Genomic DNA, 24090 nt, shown 5'->3' with positions numbered 1-24090 from the left:
AGACACGTGTACACAGGGAAGCAGGAAGTGAAGCTTCAGTTGCTGTCTGTAAACAGTAAGTACTGACTTATTCAATATATTCTGCTGCAGTAAAATGAATGAAATCAAGCGCAAAAAAGCACACATCTGCTATCGACGCGTTTATTTAGTGTTTCTAAAATACTGGCATGTTTATATGCAGCATGGGCTTCAGCAGATGAACTTTGCAGGAGTTTTTCAGTCTGTTATTTCATTAAACAGCGCTGCATTTGCTTTATTATATAATTTATGAGTGTTTCAACTGCTTATAAACATTGCTTCTATAGGAATGAACTGCAGTGCTAGTTAATATGTTTAATTGTTTGATGACATATGTTAAACTCACGCAGACAGATATATATCTAGTCCACATATGTTCATAAATGTGACCCTGGACCACAAAACCAGTCATAAGAGTCGATTTTAATAAATAATGCTTTGTTATGATAGGACAGTATTTGGCTGAGACACAGCTATTTGAAAATCTGGAATCTGTGGGTGCAAAAAATTTAATAAATATATATATATTGAGAAATTTGCATTTAAAGTTGATATATTTATGGTAGAAAATATACAAAATAATATCCTAATGATTTTTTGCATATAAGAAAAATGTATAATTTTGAGCCATACAATGTATTGTTGGCTATTGCTACAAATATACCGGTGCTCTTAATTCTACCTGTAACTAAACTTACTGGTTTAAATGGGCTTTCTTTAATGCACAGAGCTCTGTGTTTGCAGATATCCTGGATAAACAGGATTTGGTTCACACACCCGTCTGTGTGAGGAATAAACTGCGTCCTCGTCTCTCTGTGTTTGATTTGCACAGGCACCATGATTGCAGGCGTCAGTCCTGTGGTTCAGGCCCTGCTGGGGACCCTGTTCACCTGGGGCCTCACCGCAGCTGGAGCCGCTCTCGTCTTCGTCTTCTCCAGCAGACAGGTGAGACGGGTTACATCAGTCAAGGCTTTCAATATAGAGAGAAGCTTAAAGGGATAGTTAAAAATGACAATTCTGTCATATCCACAGGTATTCTGAAGAATGTACTGACCACTGCTTTCCATATAATGAAAGTTAAAGGAATATTCCATATTATTTTTCCCAATACTGTAAAAGTTAACGGGTACCAGAAACTGTTTTGTTACCCACATTCTTCAAATGATCTGGTTTCATGTTCAACAGAAGGAACATGATTAAATGATGACTTCATTCATTTTTGGGTGAACTTTCCCTTTAATGGGGAAATTTTAGTTCATATTTATTCAAGTAAAATAGGCTTAACATTTAAATAATTAAAATATTTATAAAAATATAATGATTATTTTTTAAAACTTTTTTTAATATTATAATTTAATATTATTTTTTAAAATAATTTTTATTTTTTAGAAGAGTCAAGGTGAATGAAGATTTGAGTGTTTAACTGTAATTTTATTAGTAAACAACTATAAAAATGCTATGGTCCCTTACTATAAAAAGAAAATCTGATCTAACAGGATATTTCGTGTAATTTTACGGTAAAATACTGTTAAATGTAACATTTTTAGAAGTTAAAAATAACAAGTTATCTTAACTTATAATTTACAGTAAAAAAAAAAGACGGCTAACATTAGATTTTTTTTTTTTTTTTAATTTGAGAACGCCTTTTCTTAATTTTTGGATATAAGTTATGTGCTTTAGGGTTTTATTTAACATTATGTTGTTAAATGAATGTTTATTACATCAATTTTTAGTGTCACATGTTTTGTATTTCACTAGGTCATTAGGTTGGTATATTAACATTATATCAGTTTTACTGTAAATTTAAGTTCAGTCTGTAAAACCTAAACTGTTGCTACTGTATTTTATGGCAGATTTTTGGCAACCACAGCTGTCTTTTTTTTTTTTTTTTTAATTGTGTTGTTTCTTTTTTCCTCACAGAAGCGGGTCTTGGATGGCAGTCTGGGATTTGCCGCAGGGGTAAGAAACTCTTTCCTGCTTTGCTTTATATGTCTATCATTTCTTCCCATTTTTGCCGTGCATTCTCTTGGTGTGTTTGCATCACATCTCTTTCTCTTTGCACAATGAAATATTCATTCAGTGAGGGCCGGCAGGAGCACGTTATGCACTTTGTTGTTCAGGAAAACTGTCAGTAAGGCTTAAAAAAAGAATAGATGTGACCCAGAGTTAATTACACTGTCCTGTTTTGATTATCTGCAGTATTTGAATGCAACACCAGGTTCAGTGTCGTCTAGCATAATGTTATTGCTCTGCTGAGGTTGCAGAGATTGAGAGTGTTTCAACGTTTACATATAATTGCACTTGATGACCGTTTGTCTTTTAAAGAGCACATTGAGCTACAAAACTGGATAAGAATTATGCATTTTTTTGGTTGCTAATTAGAAATGAGTTGCTCCGACTTCTGTGATATTTATGCAGATATGCTGGTGTTTGATCTTGGCAGATGCTTCGTAGTTTACCATGGTGTGATTAAAGTAATTACTTTATGTAACTCATTTTAATCTGTATGCAAAGGTTAAATGACTCTCTCTTGGCAGTTTCATTGGTTCAACTTTGTAAAGTCAGTTTCTTGCTTTCATATTTTGCAGGTTATGCTAATATTTAATCAAATTCATATTAAGAGCCTACTTTCAGTTGACAGATTGTGCATTATTGTCCCCAATATGAGGACTGCATTTGGAAATAAGGCTTTTTCTTCTTCTTCATAGAATAATCTTCATAAAACATTGAAATTTGAAACCCTACTACCTTAACAAAAGAAAATAAGAAAATAAAAAACATTAAGAAAAAAAAAAATATATATATATACACATGCAGTGCTTTGTTTATACATACATAGATATATATATATATACGTGTGTGTGTGTGTGTGTGTGTGTGTGTGTGTGTATATGTGTGTATACACTATATTGCCAAAAGTATTGGGTCACCCCCTTCTAATGAACAGGTTTGACTACTTTAGTAATTTCTATGAGTACAAATCTTAATGTTTAAGCATATAATGATATTCTAGGGAATTGTGTGCTTCTAATTTTATAGCAACAGTTTGGACAGAACCCTTTTCTATTCTAACATGACAGTGTCTCTGTGTATAAGACACGGTTCAGACATGATTGATTGAGTCAGTGTGGAAGAACTTGACTGGTCTGCAGAAAGCCAAGTCCTGATCCCAGCTGAACTCCTCTGGTGTGACTTTATATACAGACCTTGAGCCAAAAACTCATCACCAAACTCCAATGACTTGTATAGACACTATAAGGACAAAAGTGTCTTTAGAACTGAAAAAGGCACTAACAAAACTGTGGCAACAAAGATGGAAACATAATTCATGTATTTAAAAACTGTATTTCCATCATTTTTATTTAGAACTTTATTTTTGACAGCATCCTCATTTTACAGCATTTTTACACAAGTGCCTAAAACTTTTTACAGTACTGTATCTTTGCAGGTAGATAGGCTTTGCAGCACATATATTGCAGGGCTGGAAACCTTTTAGTCTGGACACTAAATTAGCTAAATTAGGACAATGTTTGGACATCTGGAATCTGAGGGTGCAAAAAAATAAAATAAATAAATAAAAATAATATACATTTTCTTATTAAAAATAAAAATTGCATTTAAAGTTGATATATTTACGGTAGGAAATGTGCAAAATTAGCTGAAAGGTAATGCAAGTGTTCCTCCTATGAAAACATTAATTACAGCATTGCAGTCATCATCATCATCATCTTCCTCCTCTTCTGCAGTCTGCTGTTGTCCATATGGATCGTCCTTTAGTTTGGTGGTCTCGCTTTGCCTCAAGCATCTGTGTTTCTGAAACACTGCAGCATCTGGCATCATGACTTCGCCAAGAGCAAATATTCCTGAGGAGATCACTCTCTGGTTCTACAGCGGAGGAACGGTGATGGCATCTGGACAGGCTGTTTGTTAGAGACTTTAAGAAATGCCGAAGGGCTGTTAGTCTGATTTGTGTGGTCAATTATAACTCTAGGAGCTGGGTGATGTTTTCAACAGTAGTCGTCACCAGAAATAAATGTGTTTAGAGGAAGCATTTGTTCGCTCTGCTCTTTGTTTTCCACGGAAGATTAATGGCTGTAATCACTGGAAGTTGTAGTCGGTGTGTGTGTGTGTGTGTTTTGGCTTTTTCTTTGACAGAAAGTGAAGTCAAAAAGTAATTAAGGATCGGGATGCAAAGCAGTCCAAACCTAAATCTACTGCTGTTGCACAACACTGACAGATTCCACTTTTAAAAGAATTGCAACTATTTTTATTATATGGTTCACTCATAATGTATTTGAGGTTTCTTGCAGCAAAAACTATTTAGTTTCATCTTCAACATTTTCCCAGGACTGCTTAATATCGGTGGATTTATTATGGATTTGTCTGATTTGTAGTCTCATTATTAACTCACTGCGACTTGGCAGGCCAGTTTTCTGAGTATCCTATTAGGAGTGTGTGATATTGACAAAAAATTATACTGTCTTGGATTTTGTGGATAATGATAATTAGACGATATTTTGCTGGGTGTGTTTTTGTTCTGCTATTTTGACGATTCATTAAAAATGAATTTAACTCATTTAATTCATTCATTTCATGAATTTAATAATTCATTTAATTCATTCATAATTAATGAATTTAATTCATTTAACGATTCATTAAAAATTAATCGTTAAATGAATCGTTTGGGAGTTGTTGAGCAAATGAGGTAAAAATAAATGCATATTATAAGACAATGAAAGTGTTTTTTGACTTTGCATGCATCCCAAAACCAAAATATGAACCTTTCATAACCTATAATAGGGGCATTTTAATGAGTAAGATATGAATCATTTGTGCAACTGATTTGTTTGAATGGTTGCTTTATTCAGGAACACAGCAAGCAACTCTAGAATCATTGAATCGCTGATTCATTCAGGAACAAAATGCCACTGCATTGTGTATTTCTCACTAAGTTTGGAACTAAAGTAGAGCAAAAACAGACAATATTGTGTCTCAAATACTGTATAATATATACTGGAGGTGAAATTGAAATTGTACAAATTGTTGTACGTTCACATTTAATACCATACCTTTATAAATGATCCATCAGAAAGTGTGAATTTAGATTTTCTTTAAATTACAATTTAGAGTAAAAGCTAGAGACATCTATCCATCTATCATCTAATAATATATATTATTTATGTTTTTTAATAATTTTTTATTTTTTTTAAATTTTAAGATGAGCTGCAGTTTGGACGCCTTTTAGAAACTTTTTTTTTTTTTTTTTTGGGTGGATTGGTGTTTTCTTTATAAATGAGATCCATGGTCTATTAGAAAGTGTTTTATTTATGCATTTTTTTTATTAATTACAATGTACATTGTAAGGCTGAAAGTGAAAAGCCGGAGACTCTGGAAAGCAGTGCATGTACTGTGTGTAAGTGAGGCAGTGACTTACAGGAGGAGTGTTTCTCAGACAGATTCAGTGTTGTCCAGCTCTATATTAGCTGTGTATAAAGGCCAAAATATAGGCCTTGAAGTTGAAAGGAGTGTCCCATCGAGTCCTCTGAGTGACAGCGGATGGGTTTCAACAGTCAGGCTGTAGACTTTAAGCGGGTCTCGAGCTCTCCATCCCCATCACTGAACCTGATTACCAGTCAATATGTTCAGGATGAGAGCGATGCTCCTGTGAACAGTGCTGGATAAATAACTAGAGGAGAAAATCAATTACAGTTTAATTGGTAATAAGAACTTTGATGGCTAAATTGGATTCTGTCTTAAATCTTTTTTTTTCACCGTTTATTCATTCAGTTTATTTGTTGTAATTATTAATCATGTTTCTATCAGGTCACTCTTAATTCTGAGGCAAATTGTGCATGCATTGTATTTCTAATAATTTCTAATAATCTAATAATTTCTAATTTTTTTATTTTTTTTTATTTTATTGACTATTAGATTAGATGCTTATATAATGTGTTTAGTGCAAAACTGGCAGATGGTTGGGAGATATTGTTCTACAAATATTTATATTTTAATACATCTATTCTATTTCTTATAAACTAAGACATTTATTGAAACAGTGGAACCTATGTGAAAGCATTATTTTACTAGTATAGTTCATAAATGACATGCTTTATTATTTATACGCATATGATCAGGATTATTATTTTTGACAGGTGTTAAAATAGGGAAAATTGGCCATTATAAACTATATGCGAACAAATCGCAGCTGCACTCGCTCTGAATGTCATTGCTATGACAAGGTTTGTAATTCACTTCATCTGTTTACATGCATTACAGTTAATTAAACACAAGTTTTCACATCTGTGTGGCATAGTCATGCTGTATCGTGTGTGCTAATGCTGTTATGTTCTTGTGAATGGCATGATTTGAAAGCTTACTTTGGCTACGGTTTCTTTTTTGTCTGGTTTCTGTTAATGTTTTCTCTTTATGAAGCAAAGCACCATCATTAGTTTTGCATTGGTGTTGTTCATTTGTATTCTCGCTCGTTTGTGTTCAGATCTATTCATGTGTTGCTCGTAGAGTCAAGGGAAACTTTCTCTGTTCGTTTCATTAACATTGGTGACGTTTACTGAAACCTGTGTGCGTCATTTAATGAAATAGTATTTGGAGAAAGGGCAATAAATCTGCAAGTGACCTGCTGTTGAGCTTTAGTATTTCCTCTGGACCTTGTTTGGCGAGTTGGAGTAAAGTCTCTTTATTTTCATTTGGTTTGTTGTTCCTCAGACTGTTGTGTCTGGCAGGTTTCCTTCTCAACTTTCCAAGGGTTTTTGTGGTGGTGCAACATTTTTGTGAAACTCATATTTGACTCTGTATTTTAATATACACGCTCTAATATGATTACTTGAGTTAATGCCGGTTTATTATTAAATAAGCTATTTTATAGTAGAATATAAAAAACATCAGCTTATTTCAGTCTCAATATTTGGATTGAAATGTTAACTATCCCTTGATTTTTAAAAATGTATTTATTTATTAAATGCATATATGTACGTATGTAGTACATTTCTGTATTAAATCTTTTATTTATTTGTTCGATTTATTTTAATTGTAATGTTTAATAATTATTTTTTATTTATGTAACCTTTTATTGGTTTATTAAGTGTATTTAGTAATTCATAATTTTTTTTTTAGTTTTTACATTTTATTAAAACTTTAATTTAATTATTGAATAAATAAATGTATTAATTAATGAGGAAATTTATTAATTAATTAATTTAATTTTTTTTTTGGAACCTTTTATTTGTTTATTAAGTGTATTTATTTGTATTTATTAATTTATAAAAAAATATTTTGTTTATACACTTTATTAAAGCTTTAATTGAATTATTGAATAAATAAATGTAGTTACATATTTATTCAATTCATTTAATTTATTAAGTTTTTAATGCATTTTATTTTATTTATTTATTTGATGCAATATTTATTCAGTACATTTGTTTTTCTTTATCAATTCAAATGTTTATTTGTTTTTGTTCATTTGTTCATTATTTCTTTGGGATTTCAGGCCGAGGGCTTGTTAGTAAAATGCTTGAAACCTTCAGCAAACGTTTGTGTTGTCTTACTCTGACCAGTTTCTCTTTGGTTTCTTATTTCCGAGACATACAGTCAGTCAGAGCTGGTTTCACTGAGGTTTGATGTTTTCATAATCATCTTTTATAACCCATATTATAATGGAAACCAGACAGAATGTAACATTTAGCCCGTTTTCAAAATCTGTGTAACGTTTTCGCATTTTGGGTCCATTTGTACCCAAAGAATTTAGAATTAACTTATATCTTCATAACTTAATATTTTTCAACTAAAACCATCTGTTATCTGAGCAGCAGCTTCTCATTAACGAGTGAGTGTTTTCAGTGTTACCATGTTGTTATAATTACGTTATTACTCCATGTATCCCCTTTTTAAAAAAAAAATCTTTCAAATGACATATAAACCACATCCACAAAACAAAACACACACACACACACACACACACACACACACACACACAAAGGAATTCAATTCCTGATTTCTCAAAAAGAGTCTACATTTTTGAAACCTGCATATTTTTTTTTAACAAAACATCAAAATAACAAACATTTACTCTGAAAAGTTTTCAAATTTTGCTTAAAATCTAACTTTCAGATAATAAAGTGAGTGATTTTTTTTTTCAATAGAAAAATAGACCCACATAGTCAATAAAAAACAACATCAGTGCAATCATTTAAAAAATATCTTAAATATAATAAATATGAAATAAATAAATAACTGATTGATGTGTATTTTGAAAGTCTTTAAACTGTATGCAATTTTTTGAAATTTTTATTTATATTTTCTGGCTCAAAACAGACATTATGATGCATTATAATTGAGTTTGTTGCCGCTTCACTCAAAGATGTTGTGAAAAAGACTTGAATGTGGATGTTAGTGCAGTGCTTCAGTATTTCTGCTGGAAACCCAAAGATCCAAGTGAAACTCCAAAGGATTCGAGAAGAACACTAGATCCTCAGACAGATGCAGCGTCACACACACACACACACGCGCACACACACACACGGGAAGGCTGTCATTCATGTCAGCGATCGGCTTCAAACAGAATAATTGAGTGTGAGAGGAAACACGACAGCAGCACATTTACTGACAGTGTGTTAAGATCAGGACAGAAAGTGTCTCCACCTGAAGACCGGCTAATTAATGAGTTTTCCTTCATTCAGCAAAACAGAAAAGGGGTTTTCAAGAAGGATTAAATGTTCCTTGAGCTGCTGAAAAGTAATTAGGCTTTAGCTGTGGCTCCGTAATTGGACTGCAGTACAACACTGACTTAAAAGTACTTCACAGTCACTCTGAGTGCTGGATGAGACGTGACCAAAGAGCAAACAACAAAGCAGCTTTGTTTTATACTGTAGATAGGAATGAGCTGTGATTCAACAACATTGATCCACAGCTATTCATTTATGTAAAATCTTATGCATACAGTGACTTGAGTAAAACTCTTCACTGTAAAACAAGATATCATCAGTAAGTCATGGCAGCTTATGTTTTCAAAATTGGTTGAGCAATTTCATTATGAAATTCAGCTTAATTTTTTTTTCATGTGGTGCAACCATGCAGACAAAAAATTAAATATCATGAAATTATATTTATGAATAATAATTAAAATTAGTTGTAATTTTTTTTCTTCATTTTTTTCATTTTCATTTATTAATATTTTTTTAATTATATTTACTTTTAGTATTTAAATTAAATTTTTTGTTATGTGCTTTTGTAATTTTTATTAGTTTTTATTTAAAAATTTAAAAATATTTTTTAAATATTACTATTTAGGTTAAATCTAGTTTTAATTCTGTTATATACTGTATAGTAGGCTTGAAGTGGTATTACATGTGATTTGTAAATTTAAATTTTAGTATTTTTTTCTTATTTTATGTGCTGTCATTTTTTGTTTTTTTAAATATTACTGTTTAGGTTTAAAATCTGTGTCCATTCATTATATAAAAATTCATGGTGAATAATTTATAGGTAAATGAATGAATAATTCATGAGAATTTTTAATACAAATATTATTGAACAGAAGATTTCAGTGCATTTTGTTTTATTGTGTCTGGTCTGTTTTGAGCAGCGGGATCACAAGTGTTGATCATGAGAAAACTGGTGAAAGCACAAGTTCCCCTTTATCTCCTGTGGGCAGCCGGTTCCTGAGATTGAGTCTCCAGTTCTCAGTGAGTCGATCGGACTCGAGTCTCTGTTCAATCACAGCGTCAGTAATTAGCTATTAACTGAGCAGGTCCGTTTGTCTACGCTCCAGAAAGGACGTTATTACGCCGTCTTCTTCCTTCGGTGGAAAGAGGTGCACAAGAAAATGAAATAATTACCCCCTTCCCAAGAGAAAACGAATAACACACCTCGTAGAAAACCTCAGCGTTTAATTGACCTGAAATGCGCAGTGAAGTTGCGGTGAAACGGTGGCAGAGAATAGACTGTCATTATAGAAGAAGTCCTGCATTAACCTGCGCGTTTCACCCCTGATCTTAATAACAGCTTTGCCCACAAAGGGAACAAAACAGATGCCAAATGGAGCAGGAAATGGAGGTTTTCCACAAGACATAATAATAATAATAATAATAAGGACATATAGGTGTAATTTCTAGAGACAGGTTGCAGCTTGTTCATACAAAATCATTCAGAAAGTGCTACAAAATGTAACAATAATTTATAAAGAAACTGCATGCTCAGTTGACAAAAAGCATTAATTATTCATCATGTTTTTAAAATTGGTCAGCGTCACATTTTAGTTAACATGCATTAAAAAATGGTTTAAACCAAACTGAACCAAATCGGTGTCCAATCTGATTTAGTGCTACAGTGAAAAAGCTGCCAGTTCAAACCGGGAGATTTCAAGTTGTTTTTTGAACATTTGTAACATTGTTGCAATGTTTCTTTGTGATTCTGTCTCTGAGTTTGTGCTTTTCTTACATTAGATGATGTGTGTGTGAAATAAAATCTCCCCTCTCTGATGTAATACACAGTGCTGCTGTTTTCCTTCAGGTCCTGATATCATTACCAGCATGCCTACAGGACAAATGAGTAAGGCTTTGATCACGACTTGTCCAAATGTGTTCGACAGCATAGGAAAAAATAGATGATTTTAAACTTGCTCTTAACCGCTTGAGGGTTTTGCATCACAGTTTCACTCATGAATAATTAAAAAGTCTACCAATGCAGGCAGGAGTTTAGAAGATTTGCACAATATTTAAATGCACTTTATTGGCAAAGTGTAAAATCAAAGCATGAAATTAGAACTTTTATCTCACATACTCTTCCTGTAGTATGCATGCTGTGAGCATGTATATGAGCATGCATGCATGAGATATATATGTGTATGTGTATGTGCATGTATATATATATATATATATATTATCATGCATGCATGCTGTGAGCATGTATATGAGCATGCATGCATGAGATATATATATGTATGTGCATGTGTATATATATATATATATTATCATGCATGCATGCTCACAGCATGCAAGAGTTTAAGGAATACTTCAGTTCTCATCTGTCACATTTACACAATAATAATGATTTAAATCACACTGATTCATTAAAAAAAATCCTAATTGAAATTGAATGGCAAGAAGTAAAACAATCATCAGAAATAGATCTGACACTAACATTTGTTTCTCTGTCGCAGATGATAATGCTTTTTCCCCTCATCTAATATTCAGTCATTCTCTTTGAAGTGTTTGGTTCATAATGCTGCGTTTTCTTCTCTCTGATCACTGAGCTGCTCTTCTCCGTTGCCATCAAAGAGCTCGTTTTCACTTATCATTAGAACAAGGAGAATATTATAGATGTAATATTAAGACACACGTGAGAACAAAAAGTATCTCCTCTGCAGAATCTAAGCCTGACACATAAAATAACCGTCAGACATATATATGTTTTTGAAATTGAATCATTTGGTGAAACTTTTGTGTATGTGTGTTTTATGTTTTGAATCATATTTGATCCATCAGGCGTTTATGGCTCATGATATAGTGAGAATATGAAGGAAAATGGCTCTTTTGTTGATTTTGATTGCTTCCGTTGTCCTCATTTGTAAATTGCTTTGGATAAAAGCATCTGCTCAATTACTAAATCTAATGTAAAGTATTCAGAGATGCAAAAATATGGTGCAAATGCTTATATTTATATTATATTAAATTCTGATTCTTGAAAATGTAAATTAATTAGATCTTTATAACAGTGTAGCAGATACTTGCATGAAATTATATAAAAATCATTTGTCACTATATATGTCCAATAATATGTGACCCTGGAGCACAAAACCAGTCTTAAGTCGCTGGGATATATTTGTATCAATAGCCAACAATACATTGTATGGGTCAAAATGATTGATTTTTCTTTTATGCCAAAAATCATTAGAATATTAAGTAAAGATCATGTTCCATGAAGATATTTAGTCAATTTCCTACCGTAAATATATCAAAACTTAATTTTTGATTAGTAATATGCATTGCTAAGAACTTCATTTGAACAACTTTAAAGGCGATTTTCTCAATATTTAGATTTTTTTGCTCCCTCAGATTCCAGATTTTCAAATAGTTGTATCTCAGTCCTATGCTAACAAATGAAACATCAATGAAACAATTATTTATTCAGCTTTCAGATGATATATAAGTCTCAATTTTGAAAAAAACGACCCTTATGACTGGTTTTGTGGTCCAGGGTCACATATATCTTAGTAAAATGAGATCGAAATGATCAAAATATATAATGCAGTGCAATCCAATGATGAGTAACGCTTCTGGAAACAAACGCTCCTCAAAAGATCCTGATCATCAGATGCACTGATTTTTCTAGAAAATGATTGATGGAGAATCAAGTAAAGCTGAGCTGCTTCAGTCCAGTAAGAGTTCATCTGGAAACTGCAGTTATTCTGACGTTTACTTGATGAAAATCAGTAAAGATTTGACAGAGAAAAGACACGTGAAGCACCAGCTGAAGTTGGACGTTTCTACAATTACACTAAAAGAGCTCTAAACTCTGAATCAGAGACCTCAGGCCTGGAGTAGATTGTGTGGGACAGGTTTAGCAGCATCATGCTGATCAGTTCTTGTGTTTAGTGTTTGAGTATGTGCTGTGGATGGTGAAATCTCTTCTGTCTGACAGCAGCTCTTCTCCTGTCCCTGTGCTCAGGTCATGCTGGCGGCGTCCTACTGGTCTCTGCTGGCTCCTGCTATCGAGATGGCCGAGGAGTCTGGGAAATATGGCGACTTTGCCTTCTTCCCTGTCGCTGTGGGTTTCGCACTCGGCGCTCTGTTCGTTTACATCGCAGACGTGATGATGCCCGTTCTGGTGAGTTGTACAATCATTTCCAACATGCGTTACAAACAGGGTCTCTAATAAAATACTGCACATCTGCCAGTTGGGTCTAAATAAAGAGTAAATATAGTTTATTATGATTGCATATATGATCATTTGGTATGTTGGTACATTTGTCAAACTTTTGTTTTTTTGTCTCTTAAAGTAGTTTTTTTTTATTTTATTATTTGTTATTTTAGCTGCATTTTAGGTTGTGTAATCTACATTGCAACTATTGTTTTTAATTTGCTTATTTATTTTTTAATAATCTCCATCATATACTCATTACATGGATGTGGTGTGATTATTGATGAGAAGTATATTAAGAATCTGTTCTTCCTTCAGTCATCTTATGACTTGAAATTTGGAAAATATCCCCAAAGTTATTAATATATGCAGATAATTAAGTTTCTTGTGACCGTCGTTCCTCATTGGAGCGCAGTCAGATGAGCTCTAAGTGTATTTTCAGTGTATTTTTACATTTATTGCACTTCTGAGTCGTTATTTTGGAAATGGGACATTTTGAATTAAACTTGTTTTTGCAAGAAATCTCTTCTGCTCTCCAAGGCTGCGTTTATTTGATAAAAATACAAGTAAAAACGGTAATATTGTGAAATGTTATTACTATTTCAAATAGCTGTTTTCTATGTGAATATGTTGTAAAGTTGAATTGATTTCTGTGATCAAAGCTGAATTTTACTGCAGCATTCATCATCCTGGTTTTTGTGGAAAACGTGATACACTACCAGTCAAACGTTTGGGGTAAGACTGAAAAAAAAGAAAATTAATTAAAATACTTTTATTCATCAAAGCTGCATTAAATTGATCAAAACTGACAGTAAAGACATTTATAATGTTACAAAAGATTTCCATTTCAAATAAATGCTGTTTTTTTTAACTTTCTATTCATCAAAAATAATATTTATGACCGTTTCTACAAAAATATTCAGCAGCATAACTGTTTTCAACATTGATAATAATCAGAAATGTTTGTTGAGCAGTAAATCAGTATATTAGAATGATTTCTGAAGATCATGTGACACTGAAGATTGGAGTAATGATGCTGAAAATACAGATTTAATCATACAGTTTAACAGATATTCACATAGAAAGCAGTTCTTCTATACACACACACACACACACACACACACACACACACACACACTCACTACAGCGCTGCAGGGTACAGCACAGCATGAATGGCCATATGAATGAAGATTGGAGGGACTTCATGATTCCATAAGCATCTTTCTTCTTCCTTCTTGCATTCACTTATGACCTTCAGAAAGTTCAGCACTTCCTACACACACTCTTCCTCCGCAGGTTTCATTCAGGTTTTGTCTCTTTCATCTCTATTTCCATCTATATGGTCTCTCTCCACTAATGTCTCACTAATGTCTCTCTCATGCCGTCAGACTCACACACGCTCATCGCCTCTCTTCTGTCCCTCATGGTGCTGGATATTTATTCTGTCAAGCAAAAACAAGATCTTGTTCATTTTACATCAGATTGACGTATGGCCCTCACGTACGCATCAGAGTCTAATATGATGGATATAACAGAAACCGCTTTATTACTGTGTAGATGTCATGAGTCGAGGCTCTCAGGTTAACAGCTTGTATCTCTCACACTAGCGTATATTAATGCATCTGCCAACCCATTAGCCCCTGCTGTTGTGTAAGACGTGAGGATGAGAACTAGCTAATGTTTCGTTTTCATTAAGCATGTGTGAATATCTAATAGTAGCAAGCTTGTCGGGTGGCCCTAACCTTAAAGTGATACTTCACCCAAAATAAAAATAGAAATTGAAAAAACATTAGTGTGAAAAAATGAATTATTGTTATTAATGTTGTAATTATTATTATTATTATTATTATTATTTACTAAACACATATGGATATTGTTTTTGCACAGAACACAAAAGGAATACCTATACTATAAAATGTTTAGTTTAGTATAATATATAATATAATTTATTTTTGTTTATATTTTTTACATTTTAAATTAATATAATATTTAATTATATTTATGTTATAATAATAATATAAAATCCAATATTTTTATATTTATATCTATATTAAGATCTATATTTCTTTACTTATTATAAAAAAGTAACAGACATGTATTTATATGAGTGTATTTAGACATGTACTTATAATATTATGAATGTTTTTTATATGTATATAATTAATTATTTTTATATGCAAAATGTAATATTTATTTTCAATGTGCAAATTAAAAATAAAAATAAAATATAAAAGTGTGAAAAAATATAAAAGGTGTATATATAATATAGATTTATTTTTATATTTACATCTATTTATATGTATAATTTACTATAAATATTTGGATTTATGATTAATTTTAAACATAGAATTAATTTTATATGCAAAGTATAATATCTAGTTATAAGTAAATTTTAAAAAATTTATATAAAAAAATAGATATAGATTTAGGTGTATTTTTCATATTCATTTACACACACACACACATACACACACTCTTTAACTAAATATGTACTGTGTATATTTGTATATTTAAATACACATGCATGTATAGATTTAAGAAAAATGTTATGTTTATATATTAAATATATTTATATATAATGCAAGTTATATGAATATAAATATATGCATGTGAATACATGTACATATTTTGAAAATATATACTGTATGTGTGTATATTTATACATACATAATAAATATACAAAGTACACACATATATACTATATAAACACAAAAATCATGTGATTAGTCGTTTGACAGCACTTATGTATATATGAATATGTGTATATATAGTTTTCGTCTCGGGGTGAGCTGTGACATACACAGTGCTGGTTGAATGCAGTGACATTGTAATCGGTGTGAAATACGTGCGCGCGCTCTCAGGATGTGTTTGGACAGCTGCTGTAGTCACTTTTACTGGCACTGTTGGCAAACAGTTGGAGCGAAAGAGCGTGAGATGCCAACCCAGCAACCCCCAGCGAAGTCATTACCATGGCTCCGCTCCAGAGCCGCTTCCCACATCTCCATTGTCTCCTGCTCCTCGTCCTCAGGTCGGGTGACACACACACACACACACCTCGCTGCTCTGTTACTCTGATTAGTTGGCCGTTTACTCTGGACGAAGTTACAGTAACGTTTGCTCTTGGGGTATTTTATGGTGTGATGGTTTTGTTCTGAGAGCAGCTCTGGGTCTGATCTGAGGGGAACAATGGGAACATCAGAAACTCTGGGTCTCCTGGGGACTGCTTTACTGAGGTTGAGAGATGAAAGTGGAAGTGTGTGCGTGTGTGTGTGTGCGTGTGTGTGTGCGTGTGTGCGTGTGTGTGCGTGTGTGTGTGCGTGTGTGCGTGTGTGTGTGCGTGTGTGCGTGTGTGTGTGCGTGCGTGTGCGCGTGTGTGTGTGCGTGTGTGTGTGCGTGTGTGTGTGCGTGTGCGCGTGTGTGTGTGCGTGTGTGCGTGTGTGTGTGCGTGTGTGTGCGTGTGTGTGTGCGTGTGTGTGTGTGTGTGTGTGTGTGTGTGTGTGCGCGTGTGTGCGTGTGTGTGTGCGTGCGTGTGTGTGTGTGTGTCTTGAGCTTGTAGGTGTAATGCAGGATTGGTTAATTGAGCTCATTGCCTTCATGTTGAACGCTGAATGATTGTTTCACTGAAGCCGTTTAATATCAGACATTGTTGATTAGATTTGCTTTTGCATTCTTTATTTACTTCCTTTCTTGTCCCTTCTTTTCTGTTTTATGTGTTTATGGTTTAATTCTTATGTACAGCACTTTGGTCAGTCTTGTGGCTGTTTTTAAATGTGCTTTATAAATAAATGAACTTGAACCTGAACTTCTTGGTCCATATTTCCTTTTCCTTCTCTTTCCCTTGCCCTCTTCCTCTCACTCTTCTCTGTTCTCTTCCTCTTCCCGTTCGTTTCCTTCCTTCTTCACCTTTCTCTTCCTTTTCCTCTCCTTCCTTTCCTTCTTCCTTTTTTCTATCTTCTTTTCTCGAGCTCTTGTCCTTCTTCCTTCTCATTTTCTCTCTTCCCTTTTTCTTTCTCTTCTTCTCCTCTTTCCTCTACCTCTTCATTCATTGTTTGCCTCTTCTCTTTCTTTCTTTCCTTGTCTTTTGTTATTTTCTCCTCCTCCTCATCTTTCCTTTTCCTTCTTTTCCTTTTTTTCAAAAAAAAAATTCTCCTTGTGTTTCCTCTTCTTTGCTTCATTTTCTTTTCATCTTCCTTTCTTCCTTCCTTCACTTATTTTGTCTTCTTCCTTCCTTCTCCTCGTCTTTCCTCTTCCTTCATTTATTCCTTTTCCTCCTCCTTTTTCCTTGTCCTCCCTTCCTTTCTTCCTTCCATTTCCATTTCCTTGTTGTTCTTCCTTCCTTCCTTCCTTCCATTTTTTTCTTCTTCCTCTTCTCTTTCCTTGTTGTTTTTCCTTCTTTCCTGTCTTCCTCCTTTTCTTCTTGTGCTCTCTCTCTCTCTCTCTCTCTCTCTCTCTTTCTTTCTCTCTCTCTCTCTCTCCTCTCTCTCTCTCTCTCTCTCTCTCTCTCTCCTCTCTCTCCTCTCTCTCTCTCTCTCCTCTCTCTCTCTCTCTCTCTCTCTCTCTCTCTCTCTCTCTCTCTCTCTCTCTCTCTCTCTCTCTCCCTCTCTCTCTCTCTCTCTCTCTCTCTGTCTCTCTCTCTCTCCTCTCTCTCTCTCTCTCTCCCTCTCTCTCTCTCTCTCTCTCTCTCTCTGTCGTATAACTTCAGTCAGAGGTGAGGTTTGAATGATAAGGTCTGGGTATCAGCTAAAGGGACGACTCGTGCTATATCTCATTACCCCTTGTGTTAACCTGCCCTTATCTTTCCTCATTAGCGTCTCAAAGACTATTTTCTCTTGTCTGCCCCACGGGTCCCATAATAATGCAAATTACTGTATCATTTTTTCGCTTCATTTGCTGCCGGCATGCTGGTGGATGCTGGTCTGGACGCTGCTCAGTTTCTGCTGATTGGCTGTCAGAGCGACGCTCCACTTTTAATGTCACTCCCAAAATACACACATGCTGGTTTCATTTCTCTCAAGCCATTGGATGGATGTAGCCATATACATTTTATTAATCCATAGGGCCAGGAGGAAGGAATATTGTTTCTATGTTTGAAGATGACCAGCTGGTGACTGAACCTAACAGAAAAAAAAAAATATATATATATATATATATATATGCAGTTTCTTTGTGTGTGTGTATATATGTTTATTATGTCTATATAAATACATACACGTTAATATTTAAGAAACATGTTATGTTTATATATTAAATATATTTTTCTAACAAAAACTTTTATATCATCTGACTGCATCAACGCAGGAGCAGGCTGGAGGAACACGAGATCCTCAAATAGCAACCCGTGAGTCCTCATCTTGATACGCTGCATAGCGTCACAGCTCGCAGACACTCGATCTCATCGCTCATGCATATTCTTCCATAATGACTTTGAGTGGAGACTCTTAGAATGCCATTCTCCTCTTTTAGAGACTAAAGCGCCTCTGATTAGGATCTTTGTGTGAGGTAGAGAATCTCTTTAGTCAGTTTCTTGTTCGTTTCAGTGTGACGATATCTTTATCTGACCCTGTCTGGCTTCTGTCGAGCTCAATAACGCACAGTACCAGCTGGGCGCCGGATGGAAGAGACGTAAGCAGAGGCTTTCTGTGCTTGGACTGTTTCCCACCGCTGCATCATTTAGGATATACGAATCAGCTTTTTCATGCATTATTAAAACGTTAAGCTATGAGAAGACATTGCTACAGTCTAAAACCACAATATGATAAAAAAAAACATTTCAATGATTAATTACACTTATTCACGTTAATCAATGGAAAACCTTTTAGAAAGGTCCAGCAAATCATTTTTGCCAGTGCTGGCCTGTACTTTTAGCCCTGCAGTTTTACATTTACATGCATTTAGCAGAAGCTTTTATCCAAAACGACTTACTATGGAAGCCGTTTCTGCTACGAGATGAAACAAAAAAGTAATTGTATTTTTTTTAAGTAATTCTGAGTTTATATCTTGTGATTTTGACTTTTTTTTTCTCTGAATTTTGAGTTTACATCTCACAGTTCTGTTTTTTTTTGTTCCCAACACAGAGTTAAAAATAAATAAATTAAGCTCGACTTATCTTACAATTCTGACTTTATATCTTTGTCAAAACTTTACATCTGACTGTATATTTCAGAATTCTCACTTTATATTTTATAGTTAGACTTTATCTCACAATTCTCACTTTTTCCTAACATTTGAAAAGTTTATATCTCACAATTACAATTTATATCTTGCAATTGAGAATTAAAAAAAATAAATAAATGAACATCTCACAATTCTGACTTTAAATGTTGAATTTTTTTGCTTTAAATATCAACATTTGGACTTTAAATCTCACAGTTCTGAGTTTATATCTCATATATTTCATCTATTTCTGAGAATTGGAGGTTTACGTATATGTTGCAATTCTGACTTTAAATCTCTAAATTGTGACTTTTTTTGCAAAGTTTGTCTCTAATTCACAATTACAAGAAAAATCAAACATAATTGCGAGAAAAATCCCAATTATGATATATAAACTCATAAATTGTCTGAATTGTGAGCTAAAACTCACCGCTCCAAAAAAACGTATCTTTTTATTTTTTAACCCTTTGTGGAAACGCTACCTCGGATTCGATCCCATGACCTTGTCATTTACTGTTTGAGCTACAGGAATACACACTTTTAGTCCACTTCAGATTTCTATGCTCTTTTTGTCTCATCAAACCCAGCATCATACTTTGAGTTTCTTCTTGTTTTGTGCTTTAGTTACTGAACCTCTCAAACACAGTACAGCAGGAGAGTTGCTGTGTGTGTGTGTGTGTGTGTGTGTGTGTGTGTGTGTGTATGCGTGTGTGTGTATACGTGTGTATGCGTGTATGCGTATGCATACAGCTTTTTGTCTTTGGGGAAAATCTAGTGTTATTGAGTCAAAATATCACTGAATGTGCTGAAGCATATCGGTCTGTGTTTTGATTTTTATAAATAAGTTGTTCTGCTCAGATGCATTTAAAATAATGCATCTGAAGTAAAAACTACATAGGAGTTATAGAAAGACCGTTGATTCAGCCCTTTAAAAGCATTAACTTTAATTCTGGATCTGCCAAGTGTTTTATTTGCATTGAATTTTTAATATGCTTGTGCATGAGATTTTGAGACCTCGGAGTAACTTTGAGTTTGACTTCTTTTTGTTTTAGCCAGAGTTTAGTCATACATCAGAGCCATGGTTCAGTCATGGTTTCATTAGCTGAGTTCCAAATGCCACTGAATGACGCTCAGCGTTAAAGGGTAATGAAGATCTGTTCCTGTAATATATTATAATGGCTTTCCCATCTCAGGACGTGAGCTTTCTCAAGTTTTATGGTGGTGCAGGTTTGTTTGGGTGGCATGCTTGTCTCATTTACTCTGACCGCGAGTGCAGAGCACATTTTGATCTGTCCAGAACGGTTTGCGATCCGATCACTCAGACCACATTTATAGTATAAACACTAATATTTCCCAAATGTGTCCTGAACACCAGCAAAGAAACACCTATCAACCTAAAATACTTTAAACCTTTGCTGGTTACATGCCGCTTTGAGATATTTGATGAGCATATAAATGTTTCTGAGATGCACCAAAACTCATATAATTTAAATATTTGGTGCATTATAAAGGTTATTTAAAGGTCAAATGTTTTTCTTGTAAAACATACTCCAATTGTTTTATTTCAAACTTACATTATTTTAATTATTACAAAAAATTATTATGTTATTTTAAATAATTATTTTACAGTCTAATTCGTTTTGCTTTACTATTTACTTAATTTTGGGAACAACATGTTGCTTTCATAATATCATGCTTAATTTATTTTCTTGTTTTTAATCATATGAAACGTGCTGTAATTTATAGTCAAGCATTAACCGTTCTATTTGAATAAATTTGATACTTGTATATTTTTATTTCTGTTCTGAATGGCATTACATTGAAAGTGTTTGTTGTGGAGTGATGGAAAAAAAACTAAAAACATGTTTATAGTGTTCATTATATTTATAAACATTTAATTTTATTTACTGGTATTTGATTTTATTATTTCAACAATGTGATTTGTTTGTGATCAGTGTATTTTCTCTTTCAATATTTTATAATATTAATAATACTAATATTTGTTTTCCACACACACTGTGTAAATAAGTTTGCATATATTAAATATATATCCTAATAAGGCCAGTCATCATATGTGACCCTGGACCACAAAACCAGCCATAAGTGTCAATTTTTGAAATTGAGATTTCTACATCATCTGAAAGCTGAATAAATAAGCTTTCCATTGATGTATGGTTTGTTAGGATCGGACAATATTTGGCCTTGAGAAAATCACTTTTAAAGTTGTCTAAATGAAGTTCTTAGCAATGCATATTACTAATCAAAAATGAAGTTTTGATATATTTACAGTAGGAAATTCACTAAATATCTTTACTTAATATCCTAATAATTTTTGGCATAAAAGAAAAATGGATAATTTTGACCCATACAATGTATTTTTGGCTATTGCTACAAATATACCCCAGCGACTTCAGACTGCTTTTGTGCTGCAGGGTCACATATTTGAAGGACCTCAGCATTAAAACTCCTATTTATGCAAGCCACATGCAATGACATTATGTGTCCTTTTAATCTGAATCTCTATTATAACTACCAATTCAATCTATTATTCACTGAGTGAAAGGCGAATCAAGTAGTTGAGTGCCGTAAATCAGATTTATTTCATGGCTTAATCTAGTTAACGGGGAATTATAAATCACCCCGGAGAGTCACAGCGGATATAATCAAAGACTCGACAGCACAACTAGGGCTTCAAGACGATTCTGCATCAGTTATGGAGTCTGAATGTAAGGGTGTATTCACACCAGGAAAGTCCGCTGGTTGACTTGCTTTGGTCCAGACCAAATACAATGTTGATTTTTTTTGTTTTTTTGTTTGGTGAGGTTCGCTTTCACACTGCCCTTTTTGCAAGCGAACCAGAAATTGTAAACAAAATTCATTGGACAGAAATTCTCAAGCAGGGAAAACAGCAAGTGCCAAATGGGCTAATCATGGAGATTTTTTTTGTAGTGCAATTTTTATACTTTTACTGATTTGGTGTTTTCAGATACTAACGCAATATGAAGAAACTTATGAGCATCATATGAGACAATGTCATACAGATGTTGTAATTACGACTCGCCAAAGATAAAATCTATAGATGTAAAATACTTAAAGCATATCACAATGTTAGTTTAAACATTTAACCTTGATAAATGTGTGCTATTAGGTGCATATCCAATCATTTGTGCGGAGAGTGGAAGCTGAAGCGTGCTTCAGAACATCATTGGAAAAAATTAAATATGCCGTAATTTTAAGAATAATACATGGTTTGAAACTATAAAGGATCTGTTTTTATTTGTGTGCACTCACAATATCAACAAAACGTTATGCGCCGGTCTGGAACAGGAGCGCTTCACAAAAATGCACCGAAACTCAGCAAATATTTTCCTTACAGACACGAAAACTAAAACTCTTTCATTATGTAATCCGTAAAGAGCATTTCTTTCTAAAGGTGCGTCCAATGATGAGATGGCGAGTCAGGATCATCAATTTTATCTTTGTGACACTGATTCAGAAAACACTATTTTATTAATAAATAATTAATTAAAATATCTCCTTACTATTTTCCCCCAACATAGACGTTGTATCTTTTGTAGCAAGCTTTAGCCTATTTAGTGCGCTCACGTCAAGTTGCTGCGTGCGCCGTGGAACGAAAACATTCGTTCTTACATGCCAGTAAGTTACTGTAATTAAGATCTACAGTTGCACTATTTTACAGTAAATTACTGTAAAAATCCAATTCATCAGTATACTACTGTAATTCATTCCTTTACTGTAAAGGGAATTTGCAGTAATATATATTGGGTGATATACAGTAAATAACTGCAGATATTACAGAACAGTGTGGTGTTAATTGTGTTAGGTTTGTTTCAGATTCGCGCTGGCATTCATCACAGCAGCTTGTCTCTATGTCTGTTTACAGGGTAAACCAGGAGCTTTCAAAGATGCCTTAGTGTGTTTGGAGGCCAAGAGAGATGGTGGAAAATTCATAAAGTGCTTGTGTAGAACAGCTGAAGGTCTTTGAAGTGTTGTCCAATTTGAAAGCAATTTGAGGCAGAAGAGGCTGATGCTGGCCTTCAGTCACATGTTTGATGAAGACTCAGGTCTTTACTCAGTGTCTGATGTAACCGTATGAACTACGGCTGCCAGTTGGTTATGCATTTGAATCTATTTTAGATTGAATTATGTGATATGCTGATTTATTCATTTCAGTTAATCACATATGCTGTATCAACAATAAGTGTGCGCATGAGATATTAATGAAGATAATTACTGATAATATTAATGTATCATTCTGCTTTCCGACAGAAATTAGGAGATTAAGTATGATTATGATATTAATTATTATATAATTTACATTTTATTGATTTTATTTTGTTTAAAAAAAATATCTGCAAATAGTTTAGTGATTTTTTTTGCCATAATTGATAAATTTGCTTTAGTAAAATGACAGTATAAAAGCCAGTTATTTAACATTTTTGAAACAATAGTTTTTCTTGTACAGAATGAATAAGTCTGTATGCATATACAGTTCATTATTATTATTATTATTATTATTATAATTTTTGGTTAGGTGGAAGGAGGTCCTGTGACGATCATAGATTTAGTTTATAAAGGTTCCTTGGTGCCTGTGTTAATTGATATTGCATTTTTTTCTAAGCAGTGATTGATTGATTCATATGTTGATTCGGTGTTTATGGAAAGGATTCTTTGCTCTTCACATGGCAGTGAGGTAAAGGCCACCGTTCGTGTTTTCCACTCTCTCGACATTCATCTTCAGATGAAATACCATCATGTTAATGAGCTGAAGGGTTTAGGGTGGATTTATAGCGGGATCCTCCCTTCATTAGTTAGAGAGGAGCCGCGCTGTGCTACACGCTCAATATCAGCTTCATTTCATTTCTGTGTGCTGCTAAAATCAGTGTGTCGTCATCAAATGACCTGCACATTCAGAGCCATTGAGAAACGCTGAGAAATGTCTTTCTGTGCCGGCGTCCACCTGGGACTGCATTTCATTTCAAGTGTGGCTCACCTTGATCTCAGTGGCCGATGACACTGCATAGA

At 33.8% G+C, this 24090-nt stretch overlaps 1 protein-coding gene across 3 annotated transcripts in view; it reads left to right on the top strand.

The window, feature by feature from the left end:
- Positions 1–24090, top strand: part of slc39a11 (solute carrier family 39, member 11) — a 113440-nt gene continuing 89350 nt past the window's right edge. For 2 of the 3 annotated variants that reach the window (XM_079389452.1, XM_079389450.1), the window contains exons 1-4: positions 1–55; positions 763–963; positions 1939–1977; positions 12700–12858. In XM_079389452.1, the coding sequence (XP_079245578.1) occupies positions 856–963; positions 1939–1977; positions 12700–12858 (306 nt within the window). In that variant the 5' untranslated portion in view covers positions 1–55; positions 763–855. The remainder of the gene's footprint in view (positions 56–762; positions 964–1938; positions 1978–12699; positions 12859–24090) is intronic. The other variant, XM_079389451.1, reaches the window with a different exon arrangement.

The sequence above is a fragment of the Barbus barbus genome (genome assembly GCF_936440315.1).
Source record: "Barbus barbus genome assembly, chromosome: 32".
Lineage (NCBI taxonomy): Eukaryota > Metazoa > Chordata > Actinopteri > Cypriniformes > Cyprinidae > Barbus > Barbus barbus.
The sequence above is the reverse complement of the archived record's forward strand: the minus strand, read 5'-3'. Positions and strand labels throughout refer to the sequence as shown.